The sequence below is a fragment of the Amblyraja radiata genome, chromosome 36, assembly GCF_010909765.2.
Source record: "Amblyraja radiata isolate CabotCenter1 chromosome 36, sAmbRad1.1.pri, whole genome shotgun sequence".
Lineage (NCBI taxonomy): Eukaryota > Metazoa > Chordata > Chondrichthyes > Rajiformes > Rajidae > Amblyraja > Amblyraja radiata.
Window position 1 is genome coordinate 19,019,550 of NC_045991.1, and position 25,389 is coordinate 19,044,938.

Here is a 25,389-nt window from a genome sequence, read left to right on the forward strand (position 1 = left end):
ATGCCGTCAGGTGGAACGCGAGCCCCGCCCTACGTCATGCCGTCTGGTGGAGCGCGAGCCCCGTCCTACGTCATGCCGTCAGGTCATCTTTGGTCAGGTGGAGCGCAAGCCCCGCCCTACGTCACGCCGTCAGGTGGAGCGCGAACTCCGCCCTACGTGATGCCGTCATGGAGACGCCGATCTGCTGTGTGATGTTTGATGGAGAGCGCGAGCTCCGCGTGGATGATGCAGAGAGAGAGAGAGAGAGAGAGAGTGGAGGATGGGGGAGAGGAAGGAGAGGAGGGTCCGGAGACGCTTCAGGTGGGTGGGGACAGGTTGGGTGTTGGGGATGTGAGGGAAGGGGAGGGGGGGTAATGGGGGTGTGGGGGGGATGTGGGGTGTGGGGGGGATGTGGGGTGTGGGGGGGATGTGGGGGTGGGGGGGTGTGGGGGGGGGGGGGTGGGGGGTGGGGGGGGGGGAGGGGGGGGTGGGGGGGGGGGGGGGAGGGGGGGGGGGGGGGGGGGGGGGGTAGGGGGGGGGGGGGGGGGCGGGGTGGGGGGGGGGGGCTGGGGGGTGTCGGGGGGGGGGAGGGGGGGGGGTGGGGGGGGGGGGGGGGGGGGGGGGGGGGGGATGTGGGGGGGTGGGGGGCGGGGGGGGGGGGGTGGGGAGGGGGGGGGGGGGGGGGGGAGGGGGGGGGGGGTGGGGGGGGTGGGGGGGGGGGGGGGGGGGGGGGGGGTGGGGGGGGGGAGGGGGTGGGGGCGGGGGGGGGGTGGGGGGGGGAGGGGGTGGGGGGGGGGAGGGGGGGGGGGGGGGGGTGTGGGGGGGGGGGGGTGGGGGGGGGGGTGGGGGGGGGGGGGGGGGGGGGGGGGGGGGGGGGGGGGGGGGGGGGGGGGGGGTGGGGGGGGGGTGGGGGGGGGGGGGGGGGGGGGGGGGGGGGGGGGGGGGGGGGGGGGGGGGGGGGGGGGGGGGGGGGGGGGGGGGGGGGGGGGGGGGGGGGGGGGGGGGGGGGGGGGGGGGGGGGTGGGGGGGGGGGGGGGGGGGGGGGGGGGGGGGGGGGGGGGGGGGGGGGGGGGGGGGGGGGGGGGGGGGGGGGGGGGGGGGGGTGGGGGGGGGGGGGGGGGGGGGGGGGGGGGGGGGGGGGGGGGGGGGGGGGGGGGTGGGGGGGGGGGGGGGGGGGGGGGGGGGGGGGGGGGGGGGGGGGGGGGGGGGGGGGGGGGGGGGGGGGGGGGGGGGGTGGGGGGGTGGGGGGGGGGGGGGGGGGGGGGGGGGGGGGGGGGGGGGGGGGGGGGGGGGGGGGGGGGGGGGGGGGGGGGGGGGGGGGGGGGGGGGGGGGGGGGGGGGGGGGGGGGGGGGGGGGGGGGGGGGGGGGGGGGGGGGGGGTTGGGTGGGGGGGAGGTGGGGGGGTTGTGGGGTGTGGGGTGTGGGGGGGGATGTGGGGTGTGGGGGGGATGTGGGGTGTGGGGTGGGGTGGGGGTGTGGGGGGGGATGGTGGGTGTGGGGGGGATGTGGGGTGGGGGGATGTGGGGTGTGGGGGGGATGTGGGGTGTGGGGGGGATGTGGGGTGTGGGGTGTGGGGTGTGGGGGGGGGGATGTGGGGTGTGGGGGGGATGTGGGGTGTGGGGTGTGGGGGGGATGTGGGGGGGATGTGGGGTGTGGGGGGGATGTGGGGTGTGGGGGATGTGGGGTGTGGGGGGATGTGGGGTGTGGGGGGGATGTGGGGTGTGGGGGGGGTGAGGGGGGGGTGTGGGGTGAGAGGGGGATGGGGAAGGTTGTGGGGTGAGGGGGTGCAGATGAGGAGGGAGGGAGGGAGCGGTGAGTGGGTGGAAGGAGGATGGGCAGTGAGGGGTGCAGGCGGGCGGGCGGACAGGCCGGGTGGGAGGGAGGGATAGTGGGGCAGGAGGGGAGGGGGGTCTGGGGCAGGGAAGCATGGAGGGGGAAGAGGAGAGAGCAAGGATGGGGGCAGGGGGATGGGTACAGGATCGTGGGGAGGGGCAGAGGGGATGGTGAGTGTTGAGGACACGTGAGGCAGACGCAGAGGAGGAAGGGGATTTGAACTGGGGAGGGGGACATAGGCAGGAGGGAGACATGGAGGGGGTTGGAGCTGGGAGACGGAGCCAGGCCAGGGGGTGCAAACAGCCCAAGAGGTCATCTATGTCTGGTTCACTCTGCAGCGTCCTGTCTGAGTGTACAAGACCTCGAGGAGACCGCACCTGCTGGGATATGTCCAGTTGTGGTCACCCTGCTACAGGAAGGGTGTCAGTAAACTGGAAAAGATGCAACATTGATTACCATTGATTACCAGAGTTTGAGTGAGAAGCAGAGGCTGGGATTGATTTCCATGGAGCAAAGGAGCTAAGGGGATGACCTTATGTAGGTTTATAAAATCACAAGAGGGGAATGTGAGAGGGAAAATTAATGCTGACTTGCGGTGCTGCATGACTCCATTTTATTCCAACATCCAATAAAGTTCTAACAGTGAAATTTTATTTCCCTGTCGTACCCCTGACTGATGTCAAATTTGTTACAGTTGGCAGATGGACTGAAAACACTGGGCTCTACATGTCAGAGACAGAGGCAAGGTCTGTGTAAGGCCACATGGAATCTTTGAGCAACAAATGCAAGGAAGGCTGAGGTGAGAGAGGGACCTGGGACTGGAAGGGGGTGTATATTTTGTTTTGCCTTACTCATTAAAATCTCACCTCCTCCCTTATCTCCTCCAGACCTGGCTACTGAGACCCTCTGCTCTAGAATCACATCCCAAAGCACTCTGCCCCTTTAAACCATAACACAAAAGGGACAAGAGTAAGAGTAGGCCTCCTGTCTCATCACACTGTAATTTAATATGACCATGGCCAATTTACTCCACACCACAACTCTTCTTCTGTGCCAACTGCATGCAGCTTTCCATTCCCTATCTTTGAAAAACTGATCTATGGCCTCTATCACCAACAATCTAACCTCCAGGGTGGAGAATTCCAGTGTCACCATGCTCTCCCTGAATGTGACTGAACAATTATGGTGTTATTACCATAGTCTACAAATTCACTAACAATGTTAACAACACTGTCATCCACATTGTTAATGTAGCTAACAAACAACAGTGGACACAGCACCGGCATCTGGATCACTCCACTGGTCACAGGCCTCCAATGAGAAAAACTGTGCACCAAAACTACCCACTGACTCCTTCCTCCAAGCCAATCTTGAATCCAATTGTGTAGCTTGTCTTGGATTCCATGTGATCTAACCTTCCACACTAGCCTACCATATGGCAACTTGTCAATAATAATAATAATGGATGGGTTTATATAGCGCCTTTCTAGATACTCAAGGCGCTTTACATCGCATTATTCATTCACTCCTCAATCACACTCGGTGGAGGTGAGCTACTTCTGTAGCCACAGCTGCCTTGGGGCAGACTGACGGAAGCGTGGCTGCTAATCAGCGCCTACGGCCCCTCCGACCACCACCAATCACTCACACACATTCACACGCAGGCAAAGGTGGGTGAAGTGTCTTGCCCAAGGACACAACGACAGTATGCGTTCTGAAGTCCATATAAACTGCCCTGCTTACTGGCTATCTCTAATCAGACCTACAGTCATACTGCATGGAAACAGGCTCTTCTGCCCAACTAGCCTGTACAGACCAGATTTCCTATCTATGCTAGTTCCACCTGCCTGTATGTGGCCCATATCCCTGGAAGCCTTTCCTATCCAAGTACCTGTCCAAATGTCTTTTCAATGTTCAAAGGCCTGTTTATGGTCAGATGTACCAATTAAGGTCCAGTGAAACTCATATTACCATACAGCCATACTAAAAAAAAGCAACAAGACACACAGCTACATAAAAATTAACATGAACATCCACCACAGCGGATTTCCCACTCTCCTCACTATAATGGAAGGCAATAAAGTTTAAACTTCTTCCTCTTTATTATCCCGTGGTCGAGGCCGTCTGGGCGATCGAAGCTTAAACTACCTCCTCGAGCAGCTTGTTCTATTTACCTACCCTCTGTGTGAAAATGCTGCCCTCAGATTTCTATTCAATCTTTTCCCTTTCACATTAAACTTAAGTCCTCTTGTTCCTGATTTCCCTTCTTAGGGTAAACGTTCACGTTACACGAGTAGAATTAGACCATTTGGCCCATTGAGACCACTCCGCCATTCAATCATGGCTGATCTCTGCCTCCTAATTCCATTATCCTGCCTTCACCCTATAAACCTTGACACCTGTTCTAATCAAGGATTTGTCTCTCTCTGCCTTAAAAATAACCACTGGCAGCCTCCACAGCCCTCTGTGGCAATGAGTTCCACAGATTAACTACCCTCTGACTAAAGAAGTTCCTCCTCACCTCGTATCTAAACAAGTGCCCTTTAATTCTGTGACTATAACCGCTGGTCCTAACCTTTCCAACTGGTGGAAACATCCTTTCCACATCCACTCTATTTATGCCTTTCAGGATTCTGTAAGTTTCAATGAGGTCCCCCCTCAACTTTCTAAACTCCGGCGAATAGAGGCCCAGTGCTGTCAAATGCTCAGACTATATGGACGATAATATCTACAACTTCATGTGATCAACCCTTAGCCTCCTGAGCTCATAGAAACATAGAAACATAGAAATTAGGTGCAGGAGTAGGCCATTCGGCCCTTCGAGCCTGCACCGCCATTCAATATGATCATGGCTGATCATCCAACTCAGTATCCCGTACCTGCCTTCTCTCCATACCCTCTGATCCCCTTAGTCACAAGGGCCACATCTAACTCCCTCTTAAATATAGCCAATGAACTGGCCTCGACTACCCTCTGTGGCAGGGAGTTCCAGAGATTCACCACTCTCTGTGTGAAAAAAGTTCTTCTCATCTCGGTTTTAAAGGATTTCCCCCTTATCCTTAAGCTGTGACCCCTTGTCCTGGACTTCCCCAACATCGGGAGCAATCTTCCTGCATCTAGCCTGTCCAACCCCTTAAGCTCAAAGGAATAAAGCCCTAGCCTGCTCGACTGCCCCAAGAGCTCAGGCCCTCGTGTCCTGGCAATATTCTCATCGATCTTCTTTGCATTCTTTCCAGCTTAACGATATCCTTCCCTAACAGGCTGACCAAAACTGAACACAATACTTCAAATTTGGCCTGGCCAACATCTTGTACAACTGTTAACATAACATTCTATCTTTTATACTCAAATCTTTGACTGATGAAGGCTAATGTGCCTAAAGGCTTCTTGACCACAAGATCTATCTGTGAGGCCACTTTCAGGGAACTGTGCATCTGCACTTTCAATATCCCTCTGCTCGACAACACTCCCCAGGGCCTTGTCATTCACTGTGAAGATGCTACCATGGTTTGACTTTCTAAAATGCAATGCCTTGCACTTATCTGCATTAAATTCCATTAACCATTCCTCAACTGAATTACCCAGCTGATCAAGATCCTATTGTAAATTTTGGGAACTATCTTTGCTATCTACAATTTACCTACCACAGATGTTAGGCTTACTGGTCTATAGTTCCAAGGTTTTTCCTTGCAGCCCTTCTTAAATAGAGGCACAACATTAGCCACCTCCAATCTTGCGGTACCTCACCCATGCCGAATTACCGAATTCAATTACCTTGGGACATCCAGCACCTCTTCGACCATATTACAGACTTGTCCTAATCGAGGATCTTGCCCATTTCCTGCATCACACAGAGATAAACATTTTGGTTTCTGGAGGACCCTATTCACTCTCTATTTACCCTCTTTATCTTAATGTACATAAAAGTTAACTGGATTTTCCTTAATATTATTTCCATATTTTTTGCCATCCTGTTTTTCCCGAATCTTCTCAGAAGCCTGTAAGTTCTATGCCGCCTTTTTCCAGACCAGAGGCTCAATTTCTCTGATCATGCAGGCTTCCTTACTCCCACCTGTCTTGCCCTTTGCTCGAATTGGAACATGCATGCTCTGAGCTCATGCCATCACATTTTTAAAAGCATCCCATTTTCCGGATGTTCCTTTGCCTGCAAACAAACTACTCCAAGAGAAACAAAGAGTAGGGATTAACGGATCTCTTTCAGAATGGCCGGCAGTGACTAGTGGGGTACCGCAAGGCTCAGTGCTGGGACCGCAGCAATTTACAATATACATCAATGACTTGTAGGAAGGGATTCAAAGTAACATTAGCAAATTTGCAGATGACACAAAGCTGGGTGGCAGTTTGATCTGTGAGGAGGATGCTATGAGAATGCAGGGTGACTTCGACAGGTTGGGGGAGTGGGCAGATGCATGGCAGATGAAGTTTAATGCAGATAAATGTGAGGTTATCCACTTTGGTAGCAAAAACAGGAAGGCAGATTACTATCAAAATGGCATCAAGTTGGGAAAAGGGGAAGTACAACGGGATCTGGGGGTCCTTATACATCAGTCTATGGAAGTAAGCATGCAGGTACAGCAGGCAGTGAAGAAAACAAATGGCGTATTGGCCTTTATAACAAGAGGAATCGAATATAGGAGCAAAGAGGTTCTTCTGCAGTTGTAAAGAGTCCTAGTGAGACCACACCTGGAGTATTGTGTGCAGTTTTGGTCCCCTAATTTGAGGAAGGACATTCTTGCTAATGTGCGAGTACACCGTAGGTTTACAAGATTAATTCCCGGGATGGCGGGACTGCCATATGCTGAGAGAATGGAGCAGCTGGGCTTATACACTCTGGACTTTAGAAGGAGGAGAGGTGTTCTCATTGAAACATATAGATTATTAAGGGTTTGGACACGCTACAGGCAGGAAATATGTTCCCGATATTGGGGGAGTCCAGAACCAGGGGCCACAGTTTAAGAATAAGGAGTAAGCAATTTAGAACGGAGCCAAAGAAACACTTTTTCTCACAGAGAGTGGTGAGTCTGTGGAATTCTCTGCTTAAAAATAGCGGAGTCAGGGGATATGGGGAGAAGGCAGGAACAGGGTACTGATTGGGGATGATCAGCCATGATCACATTGAATGGCGGTGCTGGCCCGAAGGGCCAACTGGCCTACCACTGTACCTATTGTCTATTGTCCAATCAACTTGAGAATGTTCCTATCTTATACCATCAAAGTTACACTAGTCCCAATTTAGAATTTTAACTTGCGGGGCCCACCCTCCCTTTATCCACAACTATTTTAAAGCTAACTAGACCAAGTGCAGACCCATTGGGTCTGTTTCCCCAACAGCGTTGGGGGGGGGGGGGGGGGGGAGGGGGGAGTTGCGGCTTCACACTAACCTTAACCACCCCCCAAACACACAGGTGGGTGGAGGGGGGGTGAGAAGAGGGGTGAGGAAACGGGACCGATTTGGGAGAGAAAGGAGAGCGGGGTAGGGGGTGAGAGAGGGGGATGGGGAGAGAGATGTGGGGGAGGGGGGGAAGAGGGGGGAAGAGGGAGGGAGGGGGAGAGGGGTGGGGGGAGAGAGGGGAAAGAGTGGGGAGGGAGAGTGGAGGGGGAAGGGGGGAGAGAAGTGGTAGAGTGGGGAGGGAGGAGGAGAGGGGTAGGGGGAGTGATGGAAGAGGGACAGAGGGATAGGGGGAAGGGGGCGGGGAGAGAGAGGGAAGGGGGTGGGGTAGAGAGGGAAGGGGTGGGGGAGAGAGGGATGGGAGAGGGAGAGGGGTGAGGAGAGGGGGAGGGGGAGGAGAGAAGGGGGAGAGAAGTGGAAGAGTGGGGAGGGAGGTAGGGGTAGAGGGGTAGCGGGAGTGGTGGAAGAGGGACGGGGGAGTGGTTGAAGAGGAACAGGGGTAGGAGGAAGGGGTGGGGTTGAGAGGGGAAGGGAGGGGAAGAGAGGGGTGGGGGAGGGAGAGGGGTGGCGTAAGGGGAGAGAAGTGGAAGAGTGGAGAGGGAGGGGTAGGGGGAGTGGTGGAAGAGGGATAGAAGGGAAGGGGGCGGGGGGAGAGAGGGAAGGGGGTGGGGTAGAGAGGGAAGGGGGGTGGGGGAGAGAAGGATGGGTGGGAGAGGGAGCGTGGTGAGGAGAGGGAAACATAGAAATTAAGTGCAGGAGTAGGCCATTCGGCCCTTTGAGCCAGCGCCATCATTCAATATGATCATGGCTGATCATCCAACTCAGTATCCTGTACCTGCCTTCTCTCCATACCCTCTTATCCCTTTAGCCACAAGGGCCACATCTAACTCCCTCTTAAATATAGCCAATGAACTGGCCTCAACTACCTTCTGTGCCAGTGAATTCCAGAGATTCACCATTCTCTGTGTGAAAAATGTTTTTCTCATCTCGGTCCTAAAAGATTTACCCCTTATCCTTAAACTGTGACCCTTTGTACTGGACTTCCCCAACATCTGGAACAATCTTCCTGCATTTAGCCTGTCCAACCCCTTAAGAATTTTGTAAGTTTCTATAAGATCCCCGCTCAATCTTCTAAAATCTAGCGAGTACAAGCCGAGTCTATCCAGTCTTTATTCATATGAAAGTCCTGACATCCCAGGAATCAGTCTGGTGAACCTTCTCTGTACTCCCTCTATGGCAACAATGCCTTTGAACATTGGGCATTGTGACATCACACAATGGAACGTTCACCATGGGCTGGGCCTCCTGCAAAGGCATATGTAAATGAATCCATTCCGATTGGACATATGTGAGCATCAGGCATTGTGACATCACACGATGGAACGTTCACCAGGGGCTGGGGCTGGTGCTGCTTCTATGGGTGAGAAGCCAGTTTATTTTTGAAATATTGGGGGGGAGGATTTGATTAAAAACGTGTACTTAAACGCGACGAAATGTAATGAGGAGCGGATACTTAGAAAGAAAAGTGAAATCTCTCCCGAAATGGAAAAGATGTCGGCGATTCTGCGTCTGGTTTCGGAGTTGCAGTAAATCAAAGGAAGAAAGGCGGCCGGCAGCCGTTCATGTAAATAGATCCATTCCGATTGGACATCTGCGAGCATTGGGCATTGTGACATCACACGATGGAACGAATCAAAAGGAAGAAAGGCAGCCGGCAGCTCAGGAAGGCACCTTGGACAATAGGATGAGTTGGCTTGAAGGGACTGTCTCCATGCTGCTTATCTGCAACATGATTTAACCTCCCTATCAATTCCACTCTCCCCTTTCACAACATTCCTTAATTCTACTATGAATTGTATAAACAAATTATCATCTGCAGTCCTTGGAACAGAGGATTTCACAGCCTTGTTTGAAAAAATCTCTCCTGTCATCATTCCCAAATACTCTACCTCAAGTGTAGACTATGAGCTCTTTTAAAATATCATACATACCAGTTAGATAATCCCTTGTTTTATAATTCCAGAGATTAATCTGCTTTCTGATAGTTTGAATACAGCACACTAATTAAATGCCCTTATGCTGATAGTGACACACACAAAATGTAGCAGCTTTGCAAGCATAATTTCCTTTTCATAAATACATATTAACCAAGCCCAGTTTTGTTGTTGTTATTTTAAATGCCCTTCTACTACTTCATTAATAATAAATTATAGCCTTTTCCATGTTATTGAAGTCAGGTTAACTGGCCCGTAGTTCTCTTTTTTAATTCTCCCTTTTATAAAATATTGAATTTACAGCAGTTGCCTTCCAGTCTGCAGCTTCTATGAAATTTGGAAAGATAACGACTAATACATCCTCTCTCTCCATCGCTGCCGCCATCAAAACGCTGCAATGTAGATCGACGGGTCTCGCACATTTATCACGTGAACCACATTTATTTTTCGATAAGACTAATTTTTCACTAATAGTACTTTATTTGAGTATCTCATTCTCTACAAATGTTTAGGGAGGAAAACCAAAGCTTTTATCAGAATTTGAAAGTCTGACTGTTCTAAATTGCAAACCTATTCACATTATATCTCTGAAGGTACCCAAAGAAGTTGGTTCAGACTTACTCTGTGTTCCCTAATCAAGATGAGATGAGTGATGTCGTTGTGCAGTCTTATAATTCGCTGTTAACACTGAAGAGACTGTAAAGAGTCTCGATAACACACTGTTGTCTTTACTACTATTTATTGGTAATACACAAACGTTGCTGCCCTAGCTGTACGTGGTCTGTCACAGGAGCTAGAGAGAGATCAATGGGTGGGGAGGTTACATTTATACTTCTGATATGGGGAGTGGTTAGTAGTGGTGAGGTCACTATGTTAAAGGCACATGCACATGTAATCTACATCCTTCCCCTTGGAAACAAAGCAATACAGTAGTGACGGGGCGACCACGTCTCATGCGCTACGAGCAGGTAAGCAAACAGTTAAACAAACAGAGGAGCAAACAGCTAAGCAAATTCACCATAGCGGACAGGCGGCTTAACCAGTCGGCCGGATCGGGTACGCAGCTCGCCATCTCCTCCCTCTGCAGAAAGAGCAGGAGCCGGAGCGGTGGACGGAACCGGGGAACCCGGAGGAGAAAGAGCCGGCGGAGCCAGAGGAGGGGACGCAGGCGCAGCGGCGGGTGGACGGGCAGGCGAGCTAGGGCTGGCTGGTGGCGAGTGAGGCTGGAAGAGCTGAGAGGGCAGGGACCGAGGCATGCGTGGGGCGGCAGGCAGCGTGGCGGACAAGGGAGGGGAGAAAGGGTCGGCAGGCGGCGGTGGGGGCTCGTTGACAAGCCGCAGATGTTGGCGGGTCCGCCGGTAGATGGTACCGTCGTGGTCTACCAGGTAGGACCGTGGCGAGCCAGCATCACCGACAACGGTGTCAAGCTTGGAGGGACCGGAGGGGGACTGCATCCGGACGACTTGGCCGGGGAACAGACGCGGTAGGAGACGGCAGGACTGGTCGTGGGAGCGCTTTTGCACTTCGTGCTTGTGTGCAATGCGCTCCTGGACAGCAGCTGGCTGGAGGGCAGAGGGTACGAGGGACCGCTGAGTCACAGGGAGTGGAGGTCTCGTGGTGCGAGACATCAGCCGCTGTGCTGGCGAGCCCAGGGCAGTGTCGCGGGAGATGTTACGAAGATTGAGGAGGGCCAGGTAAAAATCGGATTCGGACAGTCTGCAATGCTCCAGCAAGTCCTTGGCACTGCGGACAGCGCGCTCCGCCAGGCCGTTACTCTGTGGGTACTCTGGACTGCTGGTGTAATGTCGGAAATTCCAGCAGGCAGCGAAACCCCGGAACTCGGCACTGGTGAACTGGCTGCCGTTGTCAGAAGCGGCTGGCGTTGCTGATGGTAGTCAGGTAGGAGGATCGCTCGTCCAGCGGTATCTGCCAGAAAGAGCTCTTGGTGTCCTCTACTGTTCACATTGGGTAGTGCGGGCGTTTGATCGCAAGGTTCAGGTCCTTGGGGTTGATGCAAATGCGAATTTCACTTTTGTCCTTTTTCGCGGCAACAACCATGGTGGAGACCCACCGGGTGGGATCGCTCACCTCTTTGAGGATGCCCAAGGTGACCATGTCAAGCAGCGTCGATTCCACCTTGTCCTTCATGGCGAAGGAGACGCGGGGCGGCGGGCGGATCACAGGTTCAACATCGGGGTGCTGAGTCCAAATGGAGGCGTGGGTTCGAATCCCACTTCTGACACCATGTAAAGATTCTCGATAACACACTGTTGTCTTTACTACTATTTATTGGTAATACACAAACGTTGCTGCCCTAGCTGTACGTGGTCTGTCACAGGAGCTAGAGAGAGATCAATGGGTGGGGAGGTTACATTTATACTTCTGATATGGGGAGTGGTTAGTAGTGGTGAGGTCACTATGTTAAAGGCACATGCACATGTCATCTACAGAGACTAACTCAAAATGCAGACTGTGTGGTGAGTAACTTCAAGTGGAATGTTTCAACTTGTGGCAAGCTGTGGAATGGTTTGCTGTTTTGAACTGAGCTCTGAGCTGCTGTTTTGTGTTTTCAAAGGTTGTTCTTGACAACACAGCACTAAACCGGATTGCAACAGACAGGCTTCATATTCAGAACCCTTCCTTTTCTCAGATCAACCAGTTGGTAAGTAAATAACTAGATCAGAGATCTACAAAGAATTGCTTATTGGACATAGATTTGGGAGGTTAACTGAAGAAAAAAGAAGAGGTGGTGCAAAAATAATTTAATCGGGGCAGGATGTTCATTTAAATATCAAAACTGACTATAGGAACTCATTCATGTTATTCCGGCAGACACATGATTCCTCGTGTCATAACAAGTAAACTACATGTGCTGATTTATACCAAAGAAAAACAAAATGCTGCATTAACTCAGTGAGCCAGGTAGCATACTCACACTGCTCTGATTTGTCCCTTTCATTTGCAGCATCAAAAGTCACCATCTCTTACAATGTAGCACGCCGTGACCTTTGGTGGTACTGCAGCCCTTGCACTGTCTGCCACTTCCCCCCAGTCCTGAATAGTCATTATGTCCCAGATAGAACAATGACATTCATACTTGCTGCAGCACAACAGAATATATAAACATAGCACACTAAACAATATAATAAACGAGAGAAAAAAAAGTTCAGTGTGTGTATACGTACACATGATCACAAATACATGCACACACACATATATACATATATACACACATATAGTGCCCTCCAAAATGTTTGGGACAAAGACCCATCATTTATTTATTTGCCTCTGTACTCCACAATTTGAGATTTGTAATAGAAAAAATCAAGTGTGGTTAAAGTGCGCATTGTCAGATTTTATTAAAGGGTATTTTTATACATTTTCACCATGTAGAAATTACAGCTGTGTTTATACAATGTCCCTCCATGACAGGCGATGCTGGCTCGAAGAGCCAAATGAATGGCTTACTCCTGCACCTATTGTCTATTGTCTATTGCTATTGTTAATGCTGCCACCCACCGACTTTTCCAGCTTAACGTTTCGGCTGCTGGCCTTTTGGGTCAGAAGAAAAAGTAATCGGAGGATAAATGCGTGGCTGAAAGACTGGTGCAGAGGGCAGGGATTCAAGTTTCTGGATCATTGGGACTTCTTTTGGGGAAGGTGGGACCTGTACAGAAAGGATGGGTTGCACTTGAACCCGAGGGGGACCAACATCCTGGCGGGGAAATTTGCAAAGGTCACTGGGGAGACTTTAAACTAGAATGGTTGGGGCGAGGGACTCAAATAGAGAAAGCTAGTAGACAGAATGGGAGGCAGGAAGCAGAAAAGGGAAGCACTCGGACACAAGAGGAGAAAGAAAAAAAAGGAAATAAACAGAGAAGAAGAGACGGGGGGTTTCTTAAATGTGCATATTTTAATGCTAGGAGCATTGTAAGAAAGGTGGATGAGCTTAGAGTCTGGATAGACACCTGGAAGTATGAAGTTGTGGCGATCAGTGAAACATGGTTGCAGGAGGGCTGTGATTGGAAACTAAATATTCCAGGATTTCGTTGCTTCAGGTGTGATAGAATTGGAGGGGCAAGAGGTGGTGGTGTTGCATTGCTAGTCAGGGAAGATATTACAGCAGTGCTTTGGAAGGATAGATTGGAGGGCTCATCTAGGGAGGCTATTTGGGTGGAACTGAGAAGTGGGAAAGGTGTAGCAACACTTATAGGGGTGTATTATAGACCGCCAAATGGGGAACGAGAATTGGAAGAGCAAATATGTAAGGAGATAGCAGATATTAGTAGTAAGCACAAGGTAGTGATTGTGGGAGATTTCAACTTTCCACACATAGACTGGGAAACACATTCTGTAAATGGGCTGGATGGTTTGGAGTTTGTAAAATGTGTGCAGGATAGTTTTTTGCAGCAATACATAGAGGTACCTACTAGAGGAGGGGCAGTGCTGGACCTCCTGTTAGGAAATGAGACGGGACAGGTGGCGGAGGTATGCGTTGGGGAGCACTTCGGGTCCAGTGATCACAATACCATTAGTTTCAATATAATTATGGAGAAGGTCAGAACTGGACCTAGGGTTGAGATTTTTGATTGGAGAAAGGCTAACTTTGATGAGATGCGAGATGATTTAAAAGGAGTGGACTGGGACATTTTGATTTATGGGAAAGATGTAGAAGAGAAATGGTGGACATTTAAAGGGGAAATTTTAAGAGTACAGAATCTTTATGTTCCTGTTCGGTTGAAAGGAAACAGTAAAAATTGGAAAGAGCCCTGGTTTTCAAGGGAAATTGGACATCTTGTTCGGAAAAAGAGGGAGATCTACAATAATTATAGGCAGCATGAAGTAAATGAGGTGCTTGTGGAGTATAAGGAATGTAAAAAGAATCTTAAGAAAGAAATTAGAAAAGCTAAAAGAAGATATGAGGTTGCTTTGGCAGGTGAAAGTAAATCCAAAGGGTTTCTACAGCTATATTAATAGCAAAAGGATAACGAGGGATAAAATTGGTCCATTGGAGAAACAGAGTGGGCAGCTATCTGCAGAGCCAAAAGAGATGGGGGAGATATTGAACAATTTATTTTCTTCGGTATTCACCAAGGAGAAGGATATTGAATTATGTGAGGTAAGGGAAACGAGTAGAGTAGTTATGGATACTATGAGTTTCAAAGTAAAAGAAGTACTGACACTTTTGAAAAATATAAAAGTGGATAAGTCTCCAGGTCCTGACAGGATATTCCCTAGGACATTGAGGGAAGTTAGTGTAGAAATAGCCGGGGCTATGACAGAAATATTTCAAATGTCATTAGAAACGGGAATAGTCCCCGAGGATTGGCGTACTGCGCATGTTGTTCCATTGTTTAAAAAGGGTTCTAAGAGTAAACCTAGCAATTATAGACCTGTTAGTTTGACTTCAGTGGTGGGCAAATTAATGGCAACGATACTTAAAGATAATATATATAAGCATCTGGATAAACAGGGACTGATTAGGAACAGTCAACATGGATTTGTGCCTGGAAGGTCATGTTTGACTAATCTACTTGAATTTTTTGAAGAGGTTACTAGGGTAATTGACGAGGGTAAAGCAGTGGATGTTGTCTATATGGACTTTAGTAAGGCCTTTGACAAGGTTCCTCATGGAAGGTTGGTTAAGAAGGTTAAACTGTTGCGTATAAATGCAGGAATAGCAAGATGGATTCAGCAGTGGCTGAATGGGAGAAGCCAGAGGGTAATGGTGGATGGCTGTTTGTTGGGTTGGAGGCAGGTGACTAGTGGGGTGCCTCAGGGATCTGTGTTGGGTCCTTTGTTGTTTGTCATGTACATCAATGATCTGGATGAAGGGGTGGTAAATTGGATTAGTAAGTATGCAGATGATACCAAGATAGGGGGTGTTGTGGATAATGAAGAGGATTTCCAAAGTCTACAGAGTGATTTAGGCCATTTGGAAAAATGGGCTGAAAGATGGCAGATGGAGTTTAATGCTGATAAATGTGAGGTGTTACACCTTGGCAGGACAAATCAAAATAGGACGTACATGATAAATGGTAGGGAATTGAAGAATACAGTTGAACAGAGGGATCTGGGAATAACCGTGCATAGTTCCTTGAAGGTGGAATCTCATATAGATAGGGTGGTAAAGAAAGCTTTTGGTATGCTAGCCTTTATAAATCAGAGCATTGAGTATAGAAGCTGGGATGTAATGTTAAAATTGTACAAGGCATTGGTGAGACCAAATCTGGAGTATGGTGTACATTTTTGGTCGCCCAATTATAGGAAGGATGTCAACAAAATAGAGAGAGTACAGAGGAGATTTACTAGAATGTTGCCTGGGTTTCAACAACTAAGTTACAGAGATAGGTTGAATAAGTTAGGTCTTTATTCTCTGGAGCGCAGAAGGTTAAGTGGGGACTTGATAGAGGTCTTTAAAATGATGAGAGGGATAGACAGAGTTGATGTGATCAAGCTTTTCCCTTTGAGAATAGGGAAGATTCAAACAAGAGGACATGACTTCAGAATTAAGGGACAGAAGTTTAGGGGTAACATGAGGGGGAACTTCTTTACTCAGAGAGTGGTAGCGGTGTGGAATGAGCTTCCAGTGGAAGTGGTGGCGGCAGGTTCGTTGGTATCATTTAAGAATAAATTGGATAGGCATATGGATGAGAAGGGAATGGAGGGTTATGGTATGAGTGCAGGCAGGTGGGACTAAGGGGAAAAAAAAAAATTGTTCGGCGCGAACTTGTACGGCCGAGATAGCCTGTTTCCGTGCTGTAATTGTTATATGGTTATATGGTTAATCGGAAGCATGGCTAACACATTAGTTCTTTGGCATTATAATGTGGGAAGCACAGCTCGGGGAAGGGGCTCTCATGGAGGGTAATCTAATGTTGAAATGCAGTTTTATGGGCAGCTGGAATTATCTTGCAGCCTTGATCTGATCAAGCTAATTCTTTTGGTACACAAAATTGCTGGGGAAACTCAGCGGGTGCAGCAGCATCTATGGAGCGAAGGAAATAGGCGACGTTTCTGGCCAAAACCAAAACCAAAACCAAGCTAATTCTTTTCTTGGGTTTGTACTGATAAATTATGCTTCCATTTATTGCTTCCCAGCACCAAAGCTTTGATCAGCTTCTGTTTAGGTTTACTCACCTGGTGTGTTGATGAGTTTTAATGATAGAGGATATATTGATTTTAGCTGCAATATGACTTTGTTTTGTGATTTGTTTTCATAGGTGTCCACAATCATGTCTGCAAGTACCACCACACTCCGGTACCCAGGCTATATGAATAACGATCTAATTGGACTGATTGCTTCCCTTATTCCCACTCCAAGGCTTCATTTTCTCATGATTGGCTATACTCCGCTTACGACAGATCAATCAGTACGTGGTGATTCATGTTATGTCTTAAATTATGTTTTGATGTAACAACAATTAATTTGTTTGTCATGAAACATTGTAGTGGTTTGTATCTTCGAGGGCCAATGTGCTCCACTATTCTGAGAAGATCACTGGTTTAGAGTCGTAGAATCATACAGTGTGGAAACAAGCCCTTTGGCCCAACTTGCCCACACAAACCAATGTGTCCCATCTACACTAGTCCCACTTGCCTGCGTTTAGCCCACGTCCCTCTAAACCTGTCCTGTCCATGTGCCTGTCTAATTGCATCTTAAACATAGCGATAATCCCTGTCTCAACTACCTCCTCCAGAAGCTTGTTCCATACACCTACCTTTTGTGTGAAAAAGTGACCCCTCAGATTCCTATAAAATCTTTCCCCCTTCATCTTAAACCGATGAGAACATGCAAACTCCACACAGACAGCACCCGAGGTCAGGATCGACCTTGAATCACTAGTGCTGCGAGGCAGCTGTTTTACCAGCTGTGCCACTGAGCTGGACTATTTCTGTGCTCATCCTACTTCTGATTAAGATGGTGGTCTGAGGGGCTTGTGCATGCATTTATATAGGTTATGTTCAAGCAATCCTGATAGCAAATGGTAACCGTGTAAGCTATGACAATATCAGACTAGTGAATGGTCCTCCCATAAGATAGGGTGCAGTACTGATCTTCCAACCTATCTCATTGTGGACCTTGGACATTTCATTGTAACTCTAACACCTTAATGCATGTACTCTGGTATTTGTGTTGCCTGTTGTCCTTGTTTATGTCTTGCTAGTACTAATATGACTTGATCAGATAGTGCGCAAACATAGCAGTCCACTGTATCTCAATATACCGTGCCCTCCATAATACATAGATACATAGAAAATAGGTGCAGGAGTAGGCCATTCGGCCCTTCGAGCCTGCACCGCCATTCAATATGATCATGGCTGATCATCCAACTCAGTATCCCGTACCTGCCTTCTCTCCATACCCCCTGATCCCTTTAGCCACAAGGGCCACATCTAACTCCCTCTTAAATATAGCCAATCAACTGGCCTCAACTAAATGAACTGGCCTCAACTACCTTCTGTGGCAGAGAGTTCCAGAGATTCGCCACTCTCTGTGTGAAATTTTTTTTTCTCATCTCGGTCTTAAAGGATTTCCCCCTTATCCTTAAGCTGTGACCCCTTGTCCTGGACTTCCCCAACATCGGGAACAATCTTCCTGCATCTAGCCTGTCCAACCCCTTAAGAATTTTGTAAGTTTCTATAAGATCCCCCCTCAATCTCCTAAATTCTAACGAGTATAAGCTGAGTCTATCCAGTCTTTCTTCATATGAAAGCCCTGACATCCCAGGAATCAGTCTGGTGAACCTTCTCTGTACTCCCTCTATGGCAATAATGTCCTTAATCAGATTTGGAGACCAAAACTGTACGCAATACTCCAGGTGTGGTCTCACCAAGACCCTGTACAACTGCAGTAGAACCTCCCTGTTCCTATACTCAAATCCTTTTGCTATGAATGCTAACATACCATTCGCTTTCTTCCCTGCCTGCTGCACCTGCATGCCTACTTTTCCATCTCCCCTTTTCCTAATAATGTTTGGGATAAAGACCCATCATTTATTTATTTGCCCCTATACTCCACAATTTGAGATTTGTAATTGAAAAAATCACATGTGGTTTAAGTGCACATTGTCAGATTTTAATAAAGGCCATTTTTATACATTTTGGTTTCACCATATAGAAATTACAGCAGTGTTTATACATAGTCCCCCCATTTCAGGGCACCATAATGTTTGGGACACAGCAGTGTCATGTAAATGAAAGTAGTCATGTTTAGTATTTTGTTGCATATCCTTTGCATGCAATGACTGCTTGAAGTCTGCGATACATGGACATCACCAGTTGCTAGGTGTCTTCTCTGGTGATGCTCTGCCAGGCCTGTATTGCAGCCATCTTTAGCTCATGCTTGTTTTGGGGGCTAGTACCCTTCAGTTTTCTCTTCAGCATATAAAAGGCATGCTCAATTGGGTTCAGATCGGGTGATTGACGGCCACTCAAGAATTGACCATTTTTTAGCTTTGAAAAATTCCTTTGATACTTTAGCAGTATGTTCGAGATCATTGTCTTGCTGTAGAATGAACCGTCGCCCAATGAGTTTTGAGGCATTTGTTTGAACATGAGCAGATAGGATGTGTCTATACACTTCAGAATTCATTATGCTACTACCATCAGCAGTTGTATCATCAATGAAGATAAGTGAGCCAGTACCTTCAGCAGCCAGTTTTCCCAGGCCATAACACCCCCACCACCGTGTTTCACAGATGAGGTGTTATGCTTTGGATCTTGGGCAGTTCCTTCTCTCCTCCATACTTCATTCTTGCCATCTCTCTGATAAGTTAATCTTCGTCTCATCTGTCCACAAGACCTTTTTCCAGAACGGTAGTTGCTCTTTTAAGTACTTCTTGGCAAACTGTAACATGGCCATCCTATTTTTGTGGCTAACCAGTGGTTTCATCTTGCAGTGTAGCCTCTGTCTTTCTGTTCACGAAGTCTTCTGCGGACAGTGGTCATTGATAAATCCACACCTGACTCCTGAAGAGTGGTTCTGATCTGTCGGACAGGTGTTTGGGGATTTTTCTTAATTATATAGAGAATTAATCTGTCATTAGCTGTGGAGGTCTTCCTTGGCCTGCCAGTCCCTTTGCGATTAGTGAGCTCACCAGTGTTCTCTTTCTTCTTAATGATGTTTTAAACAGTTGATTTTGGTAAGCCTAAGGTTTGCTTGATGTCTCTAACAGTTGTCATCTTGTTTCTCAGTCTTATAATGGGTTATTTGACTTTCAGTGGTACAACTTTGGTCCTCATGTTGATAAACAGTAATAAAAGTTTCCAAATGTGATGGAAAGACTGGAGGAAAGACTCGGTGCTGAGAGCTCTCTACCTGCTTTAAGGAGGCATTTAAACACACCTGGGTAATTACAAACACCTGTGAAGCCTTATGTCCCAAACATTATGGTGCCCTGAAATGGGGGGACTATGTTTAAACTCAGCTGTAATTTCTACATGGTGAAACCAAAATGTATAAAAATGGTCTTTTAATAAAATCTGACAATATGCATTTTAATCATGTGATTTTTTACTATTACAAATCTCAAATTGTGGTGTACAGAGGCAAATAAATAAATGATGGGTCTTTGTCCCAAACATTATGGAGGGCACTGTACATGACAATGATAAACCATCAAAAACCAATACCAGATATGTTTGCCTTATTTAATGAGAATCTAGTTAGTTTTGGCTCTAATTCTGTTCACTGATTCTATGCTACTTTTGTTCAAAGGGAGGGATAGATAATTACAACTCTCTAATTTTTAAAACTAGCGCATCTTTTGTCCTCAGGTGGCAAGTATACGTAAAACTACAGTCCTGGATGTCATGCGAAGACTGTTGCAACCAAAGAATGTGATGGTGTCCACTGGCAGAGACAGGCAAACTAACCACTGTTACATTGCCATCCTCAACATTATCCAAGGAGAAGTGGTCCCTACTCAGGTAAGAATATAGATTCAGGTTAGAACCACATTAAGGAAAGGATGAGTATGGATACTCTCCACATCCATAAAGGCAACACTCAACCTCCTCTTGGCAAATGACTGAAATATCAGTGGGGGTACACTTTGAGAGCTGTGACCATAATTCTATTAATTTAAAAATAGTTGTGGAAAGAGGGTGCACTAATATATTAAATCTAAATTGGTGAAAGGCTGATTTTGATGGTATTAGACAGGAACTTGATTGATTGAGAAAGGCTGTTACCAGGTAAATGAAAGTAGGATCAGTTACTGAAATGTGCAAAGAAATGGCAGATACAGTTTACTCCAAGCAAGGTCTGATGAAGGGTCTCAATTTGAAACGTCACCTATTCCTTTTCTCCAGAGATGCAGCCTAACTGCCAGCATTTTGTGTGTATCATCATTTTTTGCAAGCAAGTTGGTTGAATGTAAAAGAAAAGAATACAGATAATGGCAACACCTTTAATAACATTGACGTGCAGGGATCTCTGGACCCAAATCCATAACCCCCGCACCAAAAGTGGCACCATGAGAGGCTAGAGTGGTAAAGAAGGCATTGTTATGCTTGCCTTCATCGGTTCACAGATGACATGAAGACTGGTTATTGAGTTATTGAAGGTGTGAAAGCTAGTCGTGAGATATCGATGGCGATGACATGGGCTGAAAATGGCAGATAGTGTTTAATACAAATTAATATGGTGATGCAATTTGGGAGCACTAACGAGGTTAGGACACATACCATTAATAGGTCTTGGGGGTACTGAGGAACACGGAGACCTGAGATGCAGGTGAGCGATGTCAATAGGAATGCATATGGGATACTGCCCTTCATCAGTCAGGGCATTATATACGTCAGGAGGTGATGCTCTGATTTTACATCCAGTACTCCAGCTGAGATCTGATTAGTTCTGATCACCACATTATATGAGGGTGCAGAGGAGATTCACCGGGATGTTACCTGGGGTAGTCGATCAGGGTGGGGGTCAGTGCACCTTTTAGTGCTGACCGATTCCTGGGCTGTCAGAGTGGCGATACTGGTTCACAATTAGGAACAGTTTCAAGGTCGGTGGGGGCGCTGCAAGCCGGCAGCCCTGCCAGCAACGTGTTGGTTTTTTCAACGTTTTTTTATTTTTTAGTGTGTCCTAATGTGTGTTTTTGGTGTATCTCTGTGTGTCTTGTGTGGGGGGGGGGGGGTAAGGGGGAAACCATTTTTGTCCCCTCCTCCACGGAGAGGCGACTTTTTCCATGTCGCCTCCCCCGTGGCCTAACATCGAGGATCAGTGCGGCCTTTCCCGGAGACGTGCCCGTGGCTTCAGCGGCGGGCGCAGCGCTGACTCTCGTCGAGGATCGGGCGAGCCCTCACCGGGGCTTGTCAGAGGGGAGCGCTCCGTTTACTGGCCTGCGGCAGCCTGAAGCCGTGGTCTGTGGAGCTCCAGCTGGCGGGCCGTCCGCAGCCTGGGATCCCTAGTTGGGGACCCGGGAGGAGAAGAAGCTCCGACCGCCGGCCCGCGGCCTACCTCTACCGCGAGCGCGGTGGGGACTTACCATCAGCAGCGGTGTCCCTCGCCGGGGATCCCTGGAGAGGACCTCTGACCGCCGGTCCTGCGGTCTGCGGTGCTTCTGGCTGCAGCACGGCGGGGACTTTAAATCTTCGACCGCTAGCCTGCGGCCTACACCAACCTGAAGCCGCTGTCTCCGGTGGGGAAGCACCGATTCAGGCCTTACCTGGACTTTATCTGGACTTTAACTTGTCTAAACCTCTGGACGCCCGCAGCGATGGCTGCGGGGGTTGAGGTACCGACCACTGGGGGGAAATGGAGGAGGACCGGCCAAATGTTATGCCTTCCACCACAGTGATGAATGCTGTGGTGGATGTTTGTGTTAAATTTTTTATTGCGTTTTTGTGTGTTCTTTTTTTAATTGTACTGCTGTTGGCAAATTAATTTCATTTGCACTTTATGTGCAAGTGACGAATACAACTGATATTGATATTGAGGTAGTGGTGATCAATTAGTTTCCTTATATGTAGAGGTAAAAACATCTGTAGAAAAGAGTAGGAATTTTTTCTGATGCCTAGGCAATAATCATCAACTAACAGCAACAAGATGTTTCTCATCGTCTCGTGTCTGGTATTTACTGCACTGTAATTGCTTGTCACTAAGTAAGAGCAATCTAAAGAAAAGGGCGTAAGAAAGAACTGCAGATACTGGTTTAAATTGAAGGAGGACACAAAATGCTGGAGTAACTCAGCGGGTGAATCAGCATCTCTGGAGAGTAGGAATGGGCGAAGATTCGAGTCGAGACCCTTCTTCAACAGATGCAAAAGGATGACACGAAGCTGGGGGGCAGTGTTAGCTGTGAGGAGGATGCTAGGAGGCTGCAAGGTGACTTGGATAGGGTGGGTGATTGGGCAAATGCATGGCAGATGCAGTATAATGTAGATGAATGTGAGGTTATCCACTTTGGTAGCAAAAACAGGAAAGTAGACTATTATCTGAATGGTGGCCGATTAGGAAAAGGGGAGATGCAACGATACCTGGATGTCATGGTACACCAGTCATTGAAAGTAGGCATGCAGGTGCGGCAGGCAGTGAAGAAAGCAAATGGTATGTTAACATTCATAGCAAAAGGATTTGAGTATAAGAGTAGGGAGGTTCTACTGCAGTTGTACAGGGTCTTGGTGAGACCACACCTGGAGTATTGCGTACAGTTTTGGTCTCCTAATCTGAGGAAAGACATTGATTGGATTCAATTTATTGTCATTGCACTTTTCAGTGCAACAAAATGGTTTAGCCTGCAGTCATAACATAGAATAAATTACAAACACACAACACAGTTTAAAGTCCCAAAGTAATTGTCTCTTCCCTCCTTGCTCTCCCTCTGCGCTGAGGCAATCCAAGCCTCCGATGTTGTGACCCATTCTTGCCATAGAGGGAGTACAGAGAAGGTTCACCAGACTGATTCCTGGGATGGCAGGACTTTCATATGAAGAAAGACTGGATAGACTTGGCTTGTACACGCTAGAATTTAGAAGATTGAGGAGGGATCTTATAGAAACTTACAAAATTCTTAAGGGGTTGGACAGGCTAGATGCAGGATGATTATTCCCGATGTTGGGGAAGTCCAGAACTAGGGGTCACAGTTTAAGGATAAGACGGAAGTCTTTTAGGACCGAGATTAGAAAATATTTTTTTACAGAGAGTGGTGAATCTGTGGAATTCTCTGCCACAGAAGGTAGTTGAGGCCAGTTCATTGGCTATATTTAAGAGGGATTTACATGTGGCCCTTGTGGCTAAAGGGATCAGGGGGTATGGAGAGAAGGCAGGTACAGGATACTGAGTTGGATGATCAGCCATGATCATATCGAATGGCGGTGCAGGCTCGAAGGGCCGAATGACCTACTCCTGCACCTATTTTCTATGTTTCTATGTTTTCACTCTAAGCCACGTTCTTTATATAGGTCCATAAAAGTCTGCAAAGAATACGAGAGCGAAGATTGGCCAACTTCTTACCGTGGGGACCAGCCAGTATTCAGGTGGCATTGTCACGGAAGTCTCCATACCTGCCATCAGCTCACCGTGTCAGTGGGCTTATGATGGCCAATCATACCAGCATCTCCTCAGTAAGTATCAATATCTTTGTGGTTGACACGTGACAGTTCTAATAGTTTGACTCTTATTGTCTGGCAATGAGTGTTTATATTTATGTGATTAAATTGTTGATGTGCAGTGAAAAGTGAAATAAATGACTGAGTGTAAAGAACACTTTATAAACAAATTCTGTTCAACAAGATAGTAGCTGTTGCACCCACTGGTGCATTGGCTGAACTCACTGGTCACTTGCTGTTGGCAGAGCACCATTCCTTGCAGTGTGCTGCCAGGGGTGGAAAGTCCCAACAAATCAGCCATTCTGGCTTGCTTGACTCGGAATGGCCTTGAAACCTTTGAGGCCCTATCCCCATACTGTACTTTATCATGTATGTATACATTCAAAACAATGTTGACAAGAGTTCTAATCCTGCTGCCTCGAATGAGGGATTTGGTCGTGTTGTTCTTTTCTGGGTATGTCTGTTTCAAGAGACCATGAACGGATTGAATGTACATTCCAGCCAACAAGATTAGAACTGTTGACAAAAGTGTTGGTTGAATGTTATAAAGCACCATATGAAACCTGCCCTGTATAAAATATTCAGTGTGAAAACACTGATTCATAGTATACCGGTCAAAGAATATTGAACATCCGAGAATTTAAAAAGGGAGTTTGACATTAAAGGGTTCCACACTAAAAAAAACTGTGAAACCATTCTGCACCTTAATGTAACATGTGTTTGAGTTTATGGGATTATTAAGGGTTTTCTCTTCATCCCACAGTTGTTTGAAAGAACCAGCAGACAGTATGATAAACTCAGAAAAAGAGAAGCATTCTTAGAACAATTTCGCAAAGAGGACATATTTAAGGAGAGTTTTGATGAACTGGATAATTCCCGGGAGATTGTCCAGCAGTTAATTGATGAATATCACGCTGCAACTCACCCCGACTACATTTCCTGGGGTACACAGTAGCAGTGACACAGACTGCTGCTTGCTGAGGGTTTACCGCTGCACATTCCATCATTATATGCTGATAAGTCGACTCTATTAACATTTCTGTTTATCCTTTGTGAAGTGACTAACTGGAATATGGTGAATATGCAGGATAGCCAGGCTTAGACCTGCAGGCTCCTGTGCGAAATGAACATCTTGGCTGAATATCTCCGCCCTGTTCCTTCCCTAGACATGTTTTAAGGAAGATTCCAGGTGACAACTAGTGATGGAGACATTGATCAGAAAGTTTAGTTGTATGACTGTTCGTTCAGGTCAGTGATTCAGCAACATAACTGCACATTTGATTGTCATGTTGGTGTGAGCCTGGAGTCGCCCCAGTGAGTTAGTATATAGTGTGCAGTCAAACCCTTGTAGTAACAGGTCATTGACTATTCCCACAGTTCGGGAAATACTTCCACTCACAACAGTTTATTGTAAAATGAAGCATTTTTGGTAAAAGTCTTTCCCATTCATTTTAATCCACAATTGGATAGTTTAATTTGTAAATACCATTTATTTTAATATGGGATTAGTTTTATAAATGTTGTGCAGTAGTAGTATCTGGCCTTGTACTGGTGGGTGAGCAAGGCATCCATTGCCTGCTATTGTAACTATTTGCCTGCTTGATCACTCGATCA

The 25,389-nt window shown here is 47.8% G+C and overlaps 1 protein-coding gene across 1 annotated transcript; it reads left to right on the plus strand.

Annotated features, from left to right (window-relative positions):
• LOC116966240 (tubulin gamma-1 chain-like) lies at window positions 1-25,213 on the plus strand. The gene is made up of 8 exons (XM_033012385.1): window positions 1-186; window positions 10,304-10,408; window positions 11,667-11,693; window positions 11,792-11,878; window positions 16,440-16,589; window positions 19,996-20,148; window positions 23,629-23,790; window positions 24,539-25,213. The coding sequence occupies exons 1-8, from the start codon at window positions 1-3 to the stop codon at window positions 24,728-24,730; spliced, it is 1,062 nt and encodes a 353-aa protein (XP_032868276.1). The 3' UTR covers window positions 24,731-25,213.
• Window positions 25,214-25,389: the final 176 nt, after the last annotated feature.